General features: G+C 43.9%; 1 protein-coding gene across 1 annotated transcript in view; it reads right to left on the minus strand.

Annotated features, from left to right (window-relative positions):
- Positions 1 to 6064: 6064 nt before the first annotated feature.
- Positions 6065 to 19214, minus strand: part of LOC129827206 (transcription factor COE1-A-like) — a 40175-nt gene continuing 27025 nt past the window's right edge. The window contains exons 5-10 of the mRNA XM_055887945.1: positions 17947 to 18012; positions 14001 to 14163; positions 13344 to 13523; positions 10413 to 10610; positions 9923 to 9991; positions 6065 to 7824 (exon numbers count right to left, since the gene is read on the minus strand). Of these exons, the coding sequence (XP_055743920.1) occupies positions 9924 to 9991; positions 10413 to 10610; positions 13344 to 13523; positions 14001 to 14163; positions 17947 to 18012 (675 nt within the window). The 3' untranslated portion in view covers positions 6065 to 7824; position 9923. The remainder of the gene's footprint in view (positions 7825 to 9922; positions 9992 to 10412; positions 10611 to 13343; positions 13524 to 14000; positions 14164 to 17946; positions 18013 to 19214) is intronic.

The raw sequence follows: 19214 nt of genomic DNA on the forward strand, positions 1-19214 counted from the left end.
AGGCGAACACCGCCATGTTTAGTTTTGCCCAACCTAGGTCGAGGCACAGACACAGTCTCAATGGGTATGGCTGAGCTGACTACACTGACTGTGCTATTGGCAGACTCCACTAAGCTGGCAGGTTGGCTAACAGCCTGCTGCCTGGCCTGCACCCTATTTCATTGTGGGGCTAAAGGAGTTAGAGCCCTATCTATGTTGGTAGATAAGATGAGAGCACCCCTCCAGGTAGGATGGAGTCCGTCACTCCTTAGCAGGTCAGGCTTGGTCCTGTTTGTGGGTGAGTCCCAGAAAGAGGGCCAATTATCTACAAATTCTATCTTTTGGGAGGGGCAGAAAACAGTTTTCAACCAGCGATTGAGTGCTGAGACTCTGCTGTAGAGCTCGTCACTCCCCCTAACTGGGAGGGGGCCAGAGACAATTACTCGTCGACACATCTTTCTAGCTGATTTACACGCTGAAGCTATGTTGCACTTGGTGACCTCTGACTGTTTCATCCTAACATCGTTGGTGCCGACGTGGATAACAATATCTCTATACTCTCTACACTCGCCAGATTTAGCTTTAGCCAGCACCATCTTAAGATTAGCCTTAACGTCGGTAGCCCTGCCCCCTGGTAAACAGTGTATGATCGCTGGGTGATTCGTTTTAAGTCTAATACTGCGGGTAATGGAGTCGCCAATGACTAGGGTTTTCAATTTGTCAGAGCTAACGGTGGGAGCCTTCGGCGTCTCAGACCCCGTAACGGGAGGAGTAGAGACAAGAGAAGACTCAGACTCCGACTCGCTACATAATGGGGAAAACCGGTTGAAAGTTTCTGTCGGCTGAATGAGCGACACCGGTTGAGCATTCCAACAGCATTTCCCTCCAGAAGCCATGAGAAAGTTGTCCGGCTGCGGGGACTGTGCGGGGGGATTTATACTAACGTTACTATCTGTACTTACTGGTGGCACAGACGCTGTTTCTTCCTTTCCTACACTGAAAATACCCTTGCCTAACGATTGCGTCTGAAGCTGGGCTTGCAGCACAGCTATTTTCGCCGTAAGGCGATCGTTCTCCTGTATATTATGAGTACAGCGACTGCAATTAGAAGACATCATGTTAATGTTACTACTTAGCTTCGGCTGTTGAAGGTGTTGACGAACCATGTCCAGATAAAGCGTCCGGAGTGAAAAGGTTGAATGAGGGAAAAAAGTTGCGATGGAAAAACTAAAAATATAAACGGTAATTAAAAACAGAAACAAAACAAAAAACGTAAAGTTGTCAGCTAGCAAAGTAAAGTAAAGTTCGCAGCAAATCGCACTGCAACAAAACGCACAGCAACACGTCTGCAGAAATAAGCATCAACCAGTGGGTCTTGCAGATTACGAGTTTACAGAGGAGTATAGAGTGCAGTGATCTGTCCTATAAGGAGCTTTGGTGGCAAATCTGATGGCCGAATGGTAAATAAAATCTAGCCGCTCGAGAGCCCCCTTACCTACCAATCTATAAATTACATCTCCGTAATCTAGCATGGGTAGGATAGTCATCTGAATCAGGGTTCGTTTGGCAGCTGGGGTGAAAGAGGAGCGATTACGATAGAGGAAACCAAGTCTAGATTTAACCTTAGACTGCAGCTTGGATATGTGCTGAGAGAAGGACAGAGCACCATCTATCCATACTCTCAAGTACTTGTATGAGGTTACTACCTCAAGCTCTAAACCCTCAGAGGTAGTAATCACACCGGTGGGGAGAGGGGCATTCTTCTTACCGAACCACATGACCTTTGTTTTAGATGGGTTAAGAACAAGGTCAAGGGCAGAGAAAGCTTGTTGGACACTAAGAAAGCTTTGTTGTAGAGCATTTAACAGAACATCCAGGGAGAGGCCAACTGAGTAAAATACTGTATCATCTGCATGTACATGGATGAGAGAGCTTCCTACTGCCTGAGCTATGTTGTTGATGTAATTTGAGAAGAACGTGGGGCCTAGGATCGAGCCTTAGTGTACTCCCTTGGTGACAGGCAGTGGCTGAGACAGCAGATGTTCTGACTTTATACACTGCACTCTTTGAGAGAGGTAGTTAGCAAACCAGGCCAAAGACCCTCAGAGACACCAATACTCCTTAGCTGGCCCACAAGAATGGAAGGGTCTACCATGTCAAAAGCTTTGGCCAAGTCATTAAAAATAGCAGCACAACATTGCTTAGAATCAAGGGCAATGGTGAAATAATTTAGGACCTTTAAGGTTGCAGTGACACATCCATAAGCTGAGCGGAAACCAGATTGAATAACAGTGAGAATACAATAGACAAGAAAGCAAGTCAGTTGATTATTAACAAGTTTTTCCAAAACCTTTGATAAACAGGACAAAATAACTTTAGCCGTCCAGATAGCCTGAGTGCACTTATTTCTCATTTGCCTGAACGACAGCCAGTCAGCCTGAGTATGCGTGTGCCGAGCCTTTCGCCAAATGGAATTACAAACCCCGGAATCATCATTAACTAATACGTTTAGGAAGCTGGTAGATACTGTCTGGCTCTGGCTCCTAGTTCCTCCTGGTGCTGAATTGACACCTGGTATGTAAAGTACATAATCACAGAGAACAATGATACCATGGTATGATCGTATTTCAACATTCCAAAGTCCGATCTTTCCAGCCGTTGGATAAACATCAAATATCACCCTGAGCTGGTGAGAACAAGTTGTCGAGGACACAGATAACTCTTCCCAAAAACACAACATAGGACAGAGAGAAGGTCACAGACAAGAGGTCACTTTCATTTACAGTCACATTGTGAAAGTCCAAAACGTATATTGCAGATGAATTTTCATAAAAAAATTATAACAATCTATACAGTAGATTTTATTTAATGCACTTCAGACACACCAGTGTGAAAAAAGAAAGCAGCTATTTGTTTTCGATGTTTTTGTCTCCTCAGTACAAAACTGTATAATTAAGAATAATAATTAAGAAACACAGTACAAAGCAGCCTTTATGTTTCCAACTACAAGTTAGTTAATTTGAAACAGACACCTACCCCTCCTAGATCTGAACAGCATGGTGAAAGCATCACACCAACCCCTCCTAGATCTGAACAGCATGGTGAAAGCATCACACCAACCCCTCCTAGATCTGAACAGCATGGTGAAAGCATCACACCAACCCCTCCTAGATCTGAACAGCATGGTGAAAGGATCACACCAACCCCTCCTAGATCTGAAAAGACGCCTAGCAACACGCCTAGCATCAGGCAAACATTCTGCTTAAACAGGTGTTTTATAATTAAGTGATAATGCCCAAGAAGACGGTCTTTGGAGGATATATTGGCATCGAGGGCATTGTCACTTTTAAACAACGGGTTATTAACATATTCAAATGATTGACAGATTATCATTAAAAACGTTATTTGGATTAATTTAATCATACTATTTCATCCTTCTACAAGATTTAGTCCCAAAACAAATGTAGGGTTGCTACCCAAGCCGGCTGGTCGTTCGTTTTATTGGTTCGGTTACCAGAGACGTGACCCAGTTGTTTAGTCTTTTTGCTCTGTATCTATGGACGCGACCCAGTCGTTTAGTCTTTTTGCTCTGTATCTATGGACGCGACCCAGTCGTTTAGTCTTTTTGCTCTGTATCTATGGACGCGACCCAGTCGTTTGCTCTAAATGTTCCATGCCATACTGGCTGGCAACGTTCTTATCCCTTGCATGCCAGCTAGCCAACTACAGCTAACTTACAGTCACATCAAACAGTGCAGACAGAACAACAATAGCTGCATTTGTTTAAGCTGTTTTCCAGTGACATTTATTTAGATACATCCATAACAGTGAGCTAACAAGGCCTGATTTTGCCTGGCATAGAAAATGTTCTCTCTCGTTAGGACACGGTTGTTCAGAGGATCTAGCCAACAACACAGCCAACAACACAGCTAACAACACAGCCAACAACACAGCTAACAACACAGCCAACAACACAGCCAACAACACAGCCAACAACACAGCCAACAACACAGCCAACAACACAGCCAACAACACAGCCAACAACACAGCCAACAACACAGCCAACAACACAGCCAACAACACAGCCAACAACACAGCTAACACAATCACTTCAAACTGAAGCTGAAAAGACTGCAAACTAGCTGCACTTCCTTTCATTTAACCTTTTTTCAATGGACATTTCTTTGTATACATCCATAAAAATGATGCCAGCTGATTCATGATTTTGACTGGCTGAGAAACGCTGCCTGCCTGTCTCTCATCCCGACTCCCCACCCCTACACTTCCTTTACTATGGGACAGTTGGAGATTGAATTTTGAATATTGAAACAATGTTGAAAATCTTGGAGAGACAGACAGCAAGGTTTATACAAATCTCCACTGTTGAAAACGAAATGTTAGTCTAAAAGAAATGTGAGATAATGTCTAGATGCTTTTTATAGTGGAGATGAAGTTGATAAACTGCCTGGCTGGGCTGATGCGACAGTGGATTGCGCAGTCGGATGGAACAGAGTAAATAGGCATTTTAACGTCATAGATTTAGCCGGTTGGAACTTGTGGAACAGACACTGGCTTGAATGCACTTAACCAATCAGCATTCGATATTAGACCCACCCGTTGTATGAAGACTAAACAAAACTCTCAAGAAGAGAGAGTCCTATTTTCTGTCCGGCAACAGCTTGAAGACACACAACAGACGTATATAATTCTCTCTCTATCAAAACACTACAAAGATTTTTTAGGAGACCCTTTGAAGATTGATCAGTCAGCTGAGAGAAGAAGAGAGGAGAAGAGCAAAAGACAGGGAGAGAAGAAGAGGACAAGAGGTAGAGCAAAAGACAGGAAGAGAAGAAGAGAGGAGAAGAGGTAGAGGAAAAAAACTGAGAGGAGAAGAAAGAGAAGAGGAAAAGACAGCGAGAGGAGAAGAGGAAAAGACAGGGAGAGAAGAAGAAAGAGGAGAAGAGGTAGAGGAAAAGACAGGGAGAGAAGAAGAAAGAGAGGAGAAGATGAAAAGACAGGGAGAGGAGAAGAAAGAGAGGAGAAGATGAAAAGACAGGGAGAGGAGAAGAAGATGAGAAGAGGTAGAGGAAAAGACAGGGAGAGAGAAGAAAGAGAGAAGAAGATGAAAAGACAGGGAGAGGAGAAGAAAGAGAGGAGAAGATGAAAAGACAGGGAGAGGAGAAGGGGTAGAGGAAAAGACAGGGAGAGAAGAAGAAAGAGAGAAGAAGATGAAAAGACTGGGAGAGGAGAAGAAAGAGAGGAGAAGATGAAAAGACATTGAGAGGAGAAGAAAGAGAGGAGCAGATGAAAAGACAGGGAGAGAAGAAGAAAGAGAGGAGAAGACGAAGAGGAAAAGACAGGAAGAGAAGAAAGAGAGGAGAAGAGGAAAAGACAGGGAGAGAAAAAGAAAGAGAGGAGTAGAGGGAGAGGAAAAGACAGGGAGAGAAGAAGAGTGGAGATGAGGAAAATATAGGAAGAGAATAAGAAAGAGAGAAGAAGAGAGGAAAAAACAAAGAGCAGAAGAGAGATGGAGAAAAGGGATGCGAGGGAGAGGGAAAAGAGGTGTAGAGGGAGAGGAGGAAACAGCTGACTATGGTGAATAAAGTGTCTGACTGTGTGAATAAAGTGTCTGACTGTGTGAAGGAAGTGTCTGACTGTGTGAATAAAGTGTCTGACTGTGTGAATGAAGTGTCTGACTGTGTGAATAAAGTGTCTGACTGTGTGAATAAAGTGTCTGACTGTGTGAATAAAGTGTCTGACTGTGTGAATAAAGTGTCTGACTGTGTGAATAAAGTGTCTGACTGTGTGAATAAAGTGTCTGACTGTGTGAATAAAGTGTCTGACTGTGTGAATAAAGTGTCTGACTGTGTGAATAAAGTGTCTGACTGTGTGAATAAAGTGTCTGACTGTGTGAATAAAGTGTCTGACTGTGTGAATAAAGTGTCTGACTGTGTGAATACTGTAAAGTGGTAAATTCAGCATGGATTGATGTTTAGATTAGAAAAGGACAGTTGGTGGAGATCCAAACTAACTGATATCAGAATAAGATGCTGCTTTTGGACATACAATGTAAAACATTTTCAAATCAGGAAAAACGAAACTTTTATTAACCCACAAATAATGAAAGAAATGGCAACAGTTTTGGATGGGAAATAACACATGGAAGCTTGGCTAGACAACACAGCACAAAATAAACTTGGTACAAAATAAAATAAAAATAAAATATGAGTTCACATTTACATAGTGGGTGACAAAACATAACTCTGTGGCACTTTGACACTTATAAACTAACACAGAACAAGATAGAATTAGGGTCAAGAAGCAATGCAAAACGTACACATACAAAAGATAAATACATTATTTAAAAGAAGTCCCTCTTTTGTCTCCAAATCCGTGCTTCTTGCTAAGTATACAGTAGATGAGAGCTTGACAGTGAAACGACCATCTGTGTCGACAGCTGCCTTTAGACATATTCATGTTTATATTATATTTAAAGTAGAACTTTGGTAAAACAAAGCAACATAAATCCAATCATGAACCCATCATTTTGATATTTATACACACAAATATATTACATAAATAGTACTTCTAATCAGATATTTTATAAAATGTGTTTTCTGATTGAAATGAAAAGGGAATCGCACATCTCTGATTGCATTTCTTTGATAAGTAAGCAGCAAAAATATTCATCAACATTGTAGAAGTTATCTTTCAGCTCAGTCTGTTTTAAACCTTTAAAGGGGCATTCCGCAGTTGAATCAGTAACAAACTATTGTCGCCACCACTGTTTCAGTAAAAAGCTGAGAGATGGAGATGTGTAACTACTCTCAAATGTATAGACAGGGCTATGGATGCAAGAACTGATCATAGACAGGGCTATGGATGCAAGGACTGATCATAGACAGGGCTATGGATGCAAGGACTGATCATAGACAGGGCTATGGATGCAAGGACTGATCATAGACAGGGCTATGAATGCAAGGACTGATCATAGACAGGGCTATGGATGCAAGGACAGATCATAGACAGGGCTATGGATGCAAGGACTGATCATAGACAGGGCTATGGATGCAAGGACTGATCATAGACAGGGCTATGGATGCAAGGACTGATCAGCCATCATATCGAAATTCTAAGTTTAACCGTGTTTTTGAGGCTATACATTGTTTACAGTTACTAAATGTAAACTGATACGAGACAACTTTGTTTACAACCTCTGTTAACTCCTATCCAGTCATGTTGGAGCTATCCACTTACACAAACCTGTATAGCCAATCAGCTTCAGTGTTGTTTGTATGTGTTACAGTCTGTAAGAAGGCATACAATAGATCAAACTTAAACATTATACCAATAAATACACAGAAAACATAAATAAATGCTTTTGTCATGAGGTCAGTCATATTGTCACTGAACTGTGGTGTGGACAGGGTCATGAGGTCATACATATTATCACTCAATTGGGGTGTGGACAGGGTCATGAGGCATCTTACAGTCTTTTGTCAATTCCATTAAATACAATTCTGTTCAATTCAGTTCAATTCACTTTAAATAACTTTATTATTTGACTCCAAGTTGTGTCTGAGAAGGTTCACAAATTCACCGGAAAGGGAATTAATGAAAAAATGTTATTTTCGTCCTCTTCTTCATCTTTCTTCCTTCCAATGAGATTCCTTCTATAAAGGCCTAAGTTTAACAAGGCTTCCATTTTGAGTTCAGTGTTCTATTCAGGTCCAGAGGGTAGGAGTGTGACACAGAGACACATCAGACATGTTCTCTTCCTGTCAACATTCCCAAATCCTCAACGTTCACAGATCTTTATGGATGGAACAATCATCCCGGGAATCACTGTTTGTGGGAAGAGAGGAAGGGGAGCGAGACAGAGAGGTATAGGGAGAGAGAGAGAGAGGTAGAGAGAGAGAGGTAAAGAGAGAGGTAGAAAGAGAGGTAGAGAGGGAGAGAGAGAGGTAGAGAGAGGTAGAGAGGGAGAGAGAGAAGGTAGAAAGAGAGGTAGAGAGAGGTAGAGAGAGAGGTAGAGAGAGGTAGAGAGGGAGAGAGAGGGGGAGAGAGGGAGAGAGAGAGAGGTAGAGAGAGAGTGAGAGAGGGAGAGAGAGAGGTAGAGAGAGAGAGAGAGAGCGAGAGAGAGAGGTAGAGAGAGAGGGAGAGAGATAGAGAATGACAAAAATAAAGAAAGAGAGAGAAACAGGGAGGTCAGTCTGTGTTTCATCAGAACAGTCACATAACAGCAAATGTGTTGCAGCATCTGGTGTACAAAGAACTTGCTCTCTCTCGCCCTTGCTCACCCCTTCAAAACCATAACATCTCTCTGTGTCCCAGCCAACTTGGAATACACAGGCTGCAGTTGAAACAGCTCATTGTGTTTTCAGAATCTCTTCATGCTATTCTGTGGTCTAACCAGCTCTTCCAAGGCTGCGTCCCATGGCCCCCAACTCCCTATATAGTGCACTAGTTTTGACCATGGCCAAGTAGTGCACTATGTAGAGAATAGGGTGCCATTTAAGGCCTGTTAACTGTAACGCTTCGATTGTGTTCACTGGCATACCACACACCCCTGCACGGGCTCTGTTTACATATATTTTAGTGACAATTTATAAGAAAATATGTATAAACCCGTATAAACTGTATTTATAAATATATGACCATTATTTTAGCTTGTCAATAATTATATTACACAATTTCTGATATATCACAAGCCTTATTTTTATTTTCCTGCAAAGTAAAATCAGGATTATGCCTCTACTGCCATTCATTCCAATTAGACTGGTTTGGATTTCTCCCTGACCAATATGGCTGCCATTCATTCACATTAGACTGGTTTGGATTTCTCCCTAACCAAAATGGCTGCCATTTTCACCCCATCCTGGGATATTGAGAATTTCTGACATAGCCCCTCTAGTAATTCTACAGGATCTCTATAGTCGCCCCCACCTAGCCAGATTGTATTTTGAACACGTCATAAAATGATTACATGAAATTGGCTGTAAGACTGTTCAGACCGGGGGGGGGGGGCAGACTTTACGGCAGACTAAAGCAGTAGATAGACCTTACCGCAGTCTAAAGCAGTAGATAGACCTTACGGCAGACTAAAGCAGTAGATAGACCTTATGGCAGACTAAAGCAGTAGATAGACCTTATGGCAGACTAAAGCAGTAGATAGACCTTATGGCAGACTAAAGCAGTAGATAGACCTTACCGCAGTCTAAAGCAGTAGATAGACCTTACGGCAGACTAAAGCAGTAGATAGACCTTATGGCAGACTAAAGCAATAGATAGACCTTATGGCAGACTAAAGCAGTAGATAGACCTTATGGCAGACTAAAGCAGTAGATAGACCTTATGGCAGACTAAAGCAGTAGATAGACCTTACCGCAGTCTAAAGCAGTAGATAGACCTTACGGCAGACTAAAGCAGTAGATAGACCTTATGGCAGACTAAAGCAGTAGATAGACCTTATGGCAGACTAAAGCAGTAGATAGACCTTATGGCAGACTAAAGCAGTAGATAGGCCTTATGGCAGACTAAAGCAGTAGATAGACCTTATGGCAGACTAAAGCAGTGGTTCGCACATGTTTCACTGTTTCCCTGCTGTGACCAACCTAAAGGATTTAGGGGTTTTCTTATGACCCACAAAGTCAACGCAACGGGCCACTCTGAAGGGAAAAACTATTACACTATTTTCAGCTAGCTTAGTATTAGCCGCAACACCCCACTTGGTCCCTCTGATCATATGAGAAACAACTAGACTAGAGGAAGACAGATAAAGAGGAATGGAAATCCTGTGGACAAGGAGAGAAAACCCTGTGGAGTTGGAATGATGGATGGAGTGAAGCATATAATCTACAGAAGACCATGAGAGGGAGGAGAAGAGAAAGAGGGATGGGTGATTAAATGGAGTGAGAGAGAGAGACAGAGAGAGCTAACATACTTCAGGAGAAGGCCAGACCCTGAAGAGAGCTGGAGGAGGAGTACTTGCTAGAGTCCACAAAAGACTGATCTACTGGAGTGGAGGAAGAGAGGGAGACAGAAATAGAAATACGGGGGGGGGGGGGGGGGGGGTCAAGATGGAAGAAGTAGAATAGGGGAAAGTGGGACAGGAGGATAAAGAAAACAACATTATTAGAAAAGGGGATGGGGTATGGAGAGAGGTATAGAGCTGGATTGACTCTAGCTAACTCATCAACAGACCATAGACTAATTACTGCCTCACTAACATGATAAATAGCCAACAAGCTAAGCAGCCAACAAGCTAAACAGCCAACAAGCTAAGCAGCCAACAAGCTAAGCAGCCAACAAGCTAAGCAGCCAACAAGCTAAGCAGCCAACAAGCTAAACAGCCAACAAGCTGAACAGCCAACAAGCTAAGCAGCCAACAAGCTAAGCAGCCAACAAGTTAAGCAGCCAACATGCTAGCTCACCTTGCAGTCCGTTAGCAATAGCGCTGGTGCAGGTGAGTGGAGGGGAGGTCTGCGGCCGTACTACAGGGGCGAAGGCGCTCTTCTGTTTGACCGCAGCAGACACCATGTTGGCCGGACAGAAGGAGAAGATGCCTGAAGAACTACTGCAGTTGGATGGAAGATTGGTGGTGGGGGCCATGGTGGGACTGGAGGGAACGACTGGGGTATGGGGGGGAGTGTGGGAGAGGGCAGGAAAAAAATGAGGAAAGTGGAGACAGGGTTAGAGGGTGGGACGAGAACAGAGGAGGGGGAGGCGAGAGGAACAGAAGGGGACTGGTCAACAGATGAAAACAGGAGGGATAACGGGACTCAGTTCAGCTGTTATAGATCTTACAGACAAGACTCAGTTCAGCTGTTATAGATCTTACAGACAACAGGACTCAGTTCAGCTGTTATAGATCTTACAGACAACAGGACTCAGTTCAGCTGTTATAGATCTTACAGACAACAGGACTCAGTTCAGCTGTTATAGATCTTACAGACAACAGGACTCAGTTCAGCTGTTATAGATCTTACAGACAACAGGACTCAGTTCAGCTGTTATAGATCTTACAGACAACAGGACTCAGTTCAGCTGTTATAGATCTTACAGACAACAGGACTCAGTTCAGCTGTTATAGATCTTACAGACAACAGGACTCAGTTCAGCTGTTATAGATCTTACAGACAACAGGACTCAGTTCAGCTGTTATAGATCTTACAGACAACAGGACTCAGTTCAGCTGTTATAGATCTTACAGACAACAGGACTCAGTTCAGCTGTTATAGATCTTACAGACAACAGGACTCAGGTCAGCTGTTATAGATCTTACAGACAACAGGACTCAGTTCAGCTGTTATAGATCTTACAGACAACAGGACTCAGTTCAGCTGTTATAGATCTTACAGACAACAGGACTCAGTTCAGCTGTTATAGATCTTACAGACAACAGGACTCAGTTCAGCTGTTATAGATCTTACAGACAACAAGACTCAGTTCAGCTGTTATAGATCTTACAGACAACCCAGCAAACTGGGAACATTCCCAGAGCATTAGTTAAGATTCCCATTAGTTAGGGCTTTATCTAACAATTAGTATGATAACAATTTTATTTAAAAATGAAATGTTTTAAATTAAATATCCTTGTGCACAACATCTGTAACAACCACCACAGAACATTCCCCAAAAGTTGTCATTAGGTTTCAAGGTAATGTAATAACACAATGTAGCAGTAATGTTTTCCCAGTAAACTAACATTTATTCTATGAAAGTACCTAGAACATTAGCTAGGTTGTGGTAAATATTCTCATAACACAAAAACTGTCCAGTCACAGTGATGATTATATCATTTTTGTATAAAACATTAACCTGAAGTTGTAAGAATATTCTTAGAACACATTTATTTTGTTCTTTAAAGGTTCCCAGAATGTTTCTTCAGGTTGTGGGAACATTGTGGGGATATGACAAGATATACGTTTTCAAAACACTACAACTGTCCAGTTGTGCTGACAGTCAGATAATGTTTGTATCAGGGTGCACAAAACATTCCTTTGATGTTGCAAGAATGTTGACAGAGAAGCCTTTGAGTTCTTTAAAGGTTCCCAGATCATTTAATTAGTTTGTGGGAACATTGTGGATACATTACAAGGGATAGGTTCCCAAAACACAAAATATGTTCAGTTACATTTTATAGCTCTGCCCGTTCTGACAAACCCCCACCACAAGCACGTAAAGTCATAAGTCCCGTCCCAAACGACAGCCTATATAGTGCACTCATTTTGACCAAGGCACATAGGGCTCTGAACAAAAGTAGTGTAGTATGTAGGGAATTAGTCACCTTTTGGGACGCAGACATAATCCATTTAAGGGGATCTAACAAATCAATTAATGACAATTGGAAGTACTAAGCCGGCCAGCAGGAAGGTATTGATCAAAAGTGTCTGTGTAGTGTGTGTGTGTGTGTGTGTGTGTGTGTGTGTGTGTGTGTGTGTGTGTGTGTGTGTGTGTGTGTGTGTGTGTGTGTGTGTGTGTGTGTGTGTGTGTGTGTGTGTGTGTGTGTGTGCATGCATGCGTGTCTCTCTGTGTGTGTTTGATTGGAAGTGTCTGCTGTCATCTCTGGGCCGTTTGAGCATGTTCAAATCCGTGTTAACATCCAAGAGAATCAAAGAGCTGGAATTGAATTGCTTCTCCTGCAATTAGTTTATTGATTTAATTAAGCTCTTTAATGTAGGGGGGAGGAGGAGAGAGAATTAGAACAGCCATTATAGACAGCTGGGGGAGGAGGAGAGAGAATGAGAACTGCCATTATAGACAGCTGGGGGAGGAGGAGAGAGAATGAGAACTGCCATTATAGACAGCTGGGGGAGGAGGAGAGAGAATGAGAACTGCCATTATAGACAGCTGGGGGAGGAGGGGAGAGAATGAGAACTGCCATTATAGACAGCTGGGGGAGGAGGAGAGAGAATGAGAACAGCCATTATAGACAGCTGGGGGAGGAGGAGAGAGAATGAGAACAGCCATTATAGACAGCTGGGGAGGAGGAAAGAGAATGAGAACAGCCATTTTAGACAGTCTGTTCTAACACACCGATAAAGGGTGGTCTTAAAGAAACCGATGGTCTTTCACTGCCCCTTTCTTTTTCATTGTACTTTTCACTGTTCTATACCTCTCTCTCTCCCTATTTTGGCAATCTATCTTTCTTAAATCCATTGTTATATATTTCGAGAGGTACAGTATAGGCATTTACTGTAGAGCATGGGATGTAGGGCACAGGGTATAATGTGGAGGGTTTAGTGTGTTACTCACTGGCACAGGATATAGTGTGGAGGGTTTTTATTGTGGCACTCAATGGTATAGGGTACATAGTGTGGAGGGTTTAGTGTGTAGTGTAGACAGTGTAGTGTGGTACTCACTAGCGTAGGGTGAGTTGGTGGCTGACCCGTTGAGGAAGTTGGGTGAGGTTCCTAGCGTGGTCATGCCAGAGTTAGTGTAGCTGTTCATGCTAGTGGAAACAGAGCTGTAGCTGGTCTGCTGTGGAGTGGTGCTGGGGACATAACCATGAGGAGATGCACTGCTGCTACTCCTACTGTAACCTAGAGGTAGAGAAGGAAAGGAGAGACATGGGGAGACAGGGGAGAGAGGGAGAGAGGGGAGGAGAGAGAGCGGGAGAGGAGGGGGGAGAGAGTGATACAGATAGAAGGTGGGGTTGGGGGGGAAGGGAGAGGAGAGACAGAGAGGGAGAGAGAGCGGGAGAGGAGCGACAGAGAGGGAGAGAGAGCGGGAGAGGAGGAGGGAGAGAGTGATACAGAGAGAAGGAGAGGAGAGAGAGAGGAGGTGGGATTGGGGGAAAAGAGAAGAGAGAGAGGAGGTGGGATTGAGGGAAAAGAGAGAGGAGAGAGAGAGGAGATGGGATTGGGGGTAAAGAGAGAGGAGAGACAGAGAGATAAATAAAGAGAAATCAAGAGAGAGACAGAGAAAAAGATAATTGTGAGGAAAAATAAAACAGATAAGTCGTTTTCATCCACTACACAAAAACCATGTAAATTCCTGGTTCCTGTGTTTTGGCTCACCCTGATTGGCTATCTGTGTGACCTCTGACCCGGGGAAGGAGTTGACGGCCATCATGCCGGCGTGGACGGAGCCGCTGCCCATCCCAGTCAGCTGGTTGTGGCTGCGTGGCAACGTTGTGTACAACGCCTCTGCCATGTCTGCTGCCCGCTTCAGAATCATCTCCTGAGAGAGACATGTTGGGACCGGAATAGAAAAGAATAGAATGTAATCCTGAGTGGCGCAGCGGTCTAAGGCACTGCATCACAGTGCTAGAGGCATCACTACAGACCCGGGTTCGATCCCTAGTTCTGAACCCCCCCCCCCCCGCCCCACCACAACATAGCTCAGGCGGTGGGATGCTCTCTCATCCATTTATTTGCAGATGATACAGTCTTATACTGAGCTGGCCCCTCCCCAGATTTTGTGTTAAATGCTTTGTTTGTTTGTTGTATCCAACAAACTTTCTTTGCCCCCTGACCTAGTTCTGAACATGGCTAGACGGTACGCTGTCCTTCTCTCAGCATATATCCAAGCCGCAGTCTAAGGTTCAATCTAGACTTGGTTTCCTCTATCGTAATCGCTCTTCTTTCACCCCAGCTGCCAAACTAACCCTGATTCAGATGACCATTCTACCCATGCTAGATCAGAGATGGGAAGGTAATGGTGCTCTCGAGCCGCTAGATGTTCTTTACCATTCAGCCATCAGATTTGCCACCAAAGCTCCTTATAGGACAGATCACTGCACTCTATACTCCTCTGTAAACTCGTCATCTGCAAGACCCACTGGTTGATGCTTATGTATAAAACTCTCTTAGGTCTCACTCCCCCCTATCTGAGATATCTACTGCAGCCCTCATCCTCCACATACAACACCCGTTCTGCCAGTCACACTCTGTTAAAGGTCCCCAAAGCACATCCCTGGGTCGCTCCTCTTTTCAGTTCGCTGCAGCTAGCGACTGGAACGAGCTGCAACACACACTCAAACTGGACCGTTTTATCTCAATCTCTTCATTCAGACTCAATCATGGACACTCTTACTGACAGTTGTTGCTGCTTCTCGTGATGTTTGTTGTCTCTACCTTTTTGCCCTTTGTGCTGTTGTCTGTGTCTAACAATGTTTGTACCATGTTTGAGCCACTACCATGTTGTGCTGCTGCCATGTTGTGTTGCTACTGTGTTGTTGTCATGTTGTGTTGCTACTGTGTTGTTGTCATGTTGTGTTGCTACCATGCTGTGTTGCTACTGCGTTGTTGTCATGTTGTGCTGCTGCCATGTTGTGTTGCTACTGTGTTGTTGTCATGTTGTGTTGCTACCATGCTGTGTTGTCACGTGGTGCTGTCACACTGTGTTGTTGTCATGTTGCGTTGCTACCATGCTGTGTTGCTACTGTGTTGTTGTCATGTTGTGCTGCTGCCATGTTGTGTTGCTACTGTGTTGTTGTCATGTTGTGTTGCTACCATGCTGTGTTGTCACGTGGTGCTGTCATACTGTGTTGTTGTCATGTTGTGTTGCTACTGTGTTGTTGTCATGTTGTGTTGCTACCATGCTGTGTTGCTACTGTGTTGTTGTCATGTTGTGTTGCTACCATGCTGTGTTGTCACGTGGTGCTGTCATACTGTGTTGTTGTCATGTTGTGTTGCTACTGTGTTGTTGTCTTGTTGTGTTGCTACCATGCTGTGTTGCTACTGTGTTGTTGTCATGTTGTGTTGCTACCATGCTGTGTTGTCACGTGGTGCTGTCATACTGTGTTGTTGTCATGTTGTGTTGCTACTGTGTTGTTGTCATGTTGTGTTGCTACCATGCTGTGTTGCGACTGTGTTGTTGTCATGTTGTGTTGCGACTGTGTTGTTGTCATGTTGTGTTGCTACCATGCTGTGTTGCGACTGTGTTTTTGTCATGTTGTGTTGCTACCATGCTGTGTTGTCACGTGGTGCTGTCATACTGTGTTGTTGTCATGTTGTGTTGCTACTGTGTTGTTGTCATGTTGTGTTGCTACCATGCTGTGTTGCGACTGTGTTGTTGTCATGTTGTGTTGCGACCGTGTTGTTGTCATGTTGTGTTGCTACCATGCTGTGTTGCGACTGTGTTGTTGTCATGTTGTGTTGCTACCATGCTGTGTTGTCACGTGGTGCTGTCATACTGTGTTGTTGTCATGTTGTGTTGCTACTGTGTTGTTGCCATGTTGTGTTGCTACTGTGTTGTTGTCATGTTGTGTTGCTACTGTGTTGTTGTCATGTTGTGTTGCTACCATGCTGTGTTGCGACTGTGTTTTTGTCATGTTGTGTTGCTACCATGCTGTGTTGTCACGTGGTGCTGTCATACTGTGTTGTTGTCATGTTGTGTTGCTACTGTGTTGTTGTCATGTTGTGTTGCTACCATGCTGTGTTGCGACTGTGTTGTTGTCATGTTGTGTTGCGACCGTGTTGTTGTCATGTTGTGTTGCTACCATGCTGTGTTGCGACTGTGTTGTTGTCATGTTGTGTTGCTACCATGCTGTGTTGTCACGTGGTGCTGTCATACTGTGTTGTTGTCATGTTGTGTTGCTACTGTGTTGTTGCCATGTTGTGTTGCTACTGTGTTGTTGTCATGTTGTGTTGCTACTGTGTTGTTGTCATGTTGTGTTGCTACCATGCTGTGTTGCGACTGTGTTGTTGTCATGTTGTGTTGCTACCATGCTGTGTTGTCACGTGGTGCTGTCATACTGTGTTGTTGTCATGTTGTGTTGCTACTGTGTTGTTGTCATGTTGTGTTGATACCATGCTGTGTTGCTACTGCGTTGTTGTCATGTTGTGTTGCAACCATGCTGTGTTGTCACGTGGTGCTGTCACACTGTGTTGTTGTCATGTTGTGTTGCTACTGTGTTGTTGTCATGTTGTGTTGCTACCATGCTGTGTTTTGCTATTGTGTTGGTGTCATGTTGTGTTGCTACCATGCTGTGTTGCTACTGTGTTGTTGTCATGTTGTGTTGCTACCATGCTGTGTTGCTACTGTGTTTTTGTCATGTAGTGTTGCTACCAAGCTGTGTTGCTACTGTGTTGTTGTCATGTTGTGTTGCTACTGTGTTGTTGTCATGTTGTGTTGCTACCATTCTGTGTTGCTACTGTGTTGTTGTCATGTTGTGTTGCTACCATGCTGTGTTGTCACGTGGTGCTGTCACACTGTGTTGTTGTCATGTTGTGTTGCTACCATGCTGTGTTGTCACGTGGTGCTGTCACACTGTGTTGTTGTCATGTTGTGTTGCTACCATGCTGTGTTGCTACTGTGTTGTTGTCATGTTGTGTTGCTACCATGCTGTGTTGCTACTGTGTTGTTGTCATGTTGTGTTGCTACCATGCTGTGTTGCTACTGTGTTGTTGTTATGTTGTGTTTCTACCATGCTGTGTTGTCACGTGGTGCTGTCACACTGTGTTGTTGTCATGTTGCGTTGCTACCATGCTGTGTTGCTACTGTGTTGTTGTCATGTTGTGTTGCTACCATGCTGTGTTGCTACTGTGTTGTTGTCATGTTGTGTTGCTACCATGCTGTGTTGCTACTGTGTTGTTGTTATGTTGTGTTTCTACCATGCTGTGTTGCTACTGTGTTGTTGTCATGTTGTGTTGCTACCATGCTGTGTTGCTACTGTGTTGTTGTTATGTTGTGTTTCTACCATGCTGTGTTGTCACGTGGTGCTGTCATACTGCATTGTTGTCTCTCTTTTGACTCTTGGTAGGCCGTCATAGTAAGTAAGAACTTGTTCTAAATTGACTTGCCTAGTTAAATAAAGGTTAAATAAAAATACATAAATTAAAAGATACTGAGAGGAGAGGCAGAACTTGGTTAATAGATTATTCAAATGTTTTCTGTCCTCCTCCTCACTTCCCCTTCCCCACCTACACTCCTCCCACTGTCAGCATGAAGGATGGGGATCTGTGTTTCTGCATGTGTGGGAACATTTTGTGTGTGTGTGTGTGTGTGTATGTGTCTCACCTGGTTGTTGTGTGGCATCCCGTACAGCGCTTCTACCAAGTCTGCCGCTCTCTTTAGAATGACTTCCTGTGGAGGAAGAGAGAAAAGGAGGGGGTGAATACGGAACCCTTCACAGAACTTTACTCCATTTTATTACACATTGTGCTATGAATGCAGGATTGAGGGATGGAAAGAGAGAGAGAGAGAAGAAGAGAAATGTGCAGATCCCAACCACTGGTTATTATCTAGGCAGTATGCAAAAAAGTGTGAGAGAGAGAGTCTCCCTCTGAATAAAACACGAGTTTCTCTCTCCATCATTGAACCATCAACAAGCAATCCTGTCTACATCTCCACACAGACTAACCTCTCAATCCTGTCTACATCTCCACACAGACTAACCTCTCAATCCTGTCTACATCTCCCCTCAGATTAACCTCTCAATCCTGTCTACATCTCCCCACAGACTAACCTCTCAATCCTGTCTACATCTCCACACAGACTAACCTCTCAATCCTGTCTACATCTCCCCACATACTAACCTCTCAATCCTGTCTACATCTCCCATCAGACTAACCTCTCAATCCTGTCTACATCTCCACACAGATTAACCTCTCAATCCTGACTACATCTCCACACAGACTAACCTCTCAATCCTGTCTACATCTCCCCACAGACTAACCTCTCAATCCTGTCTACATCTCCGCACAGACTAACTTCTCAATCCTGTCTACATCTCCCCACAGACTAACCTCTCAATCCTGTCTACATCTCCCCACAGACTAACCTCTCAATCCTGACTACATCTCCCCACAGACTAACCTCTCAATCCTGTCTACATCTCCGCACAGACTAACCTCTCAATCCTGTCTACATCTCCCCACAGACTAACCTCTCAATCCTGTCTACATCTCCCCTTTGACTAACCTCTCAATCCTGTCTACATCTCCCCTTTGACTAACCTCTCAATCCTGTCTACATCTCCCCACAGACTAACCTCTCAATCTTGTCTACATCTCCCCACAGACTAACCTCTCAATCTTGTCTACATCTCCCCACAGACTAACCTCTCAATCCTGTCTACATCTCCCCACAGACTAACCTCTCAATCCTGTCTACATCTCCCCACAGACTACCCTCTCAACGGATCACCCATCAATTTAACACACTACATCACTAGCTGACACACTGACAGGAGGATGTGGAGTGTCATAGGCAGGTTGTGGAGTGTCATAGGCAGGCTGCACAGCCTGCACAGCTGCACAGCCTGCACAGCTGCACAGCCTGCACAG

Source organism: Salvelinus fontinalis, chromosome 29 (genome assembly GCF_029448725.1).
Source record: "Salvelinus fontinalis isolate EN_2023a chromosome 29, ASM2944872v1, whole genome shotgun sequence".
In the NCBI taxonomy this organism is placed as follows: Eukaryota; Metazoa; Chordata; class Actinopteri; order Salmoniformes; family Salmonidae; genus Salvelinus; species Salvelinus fontinalis.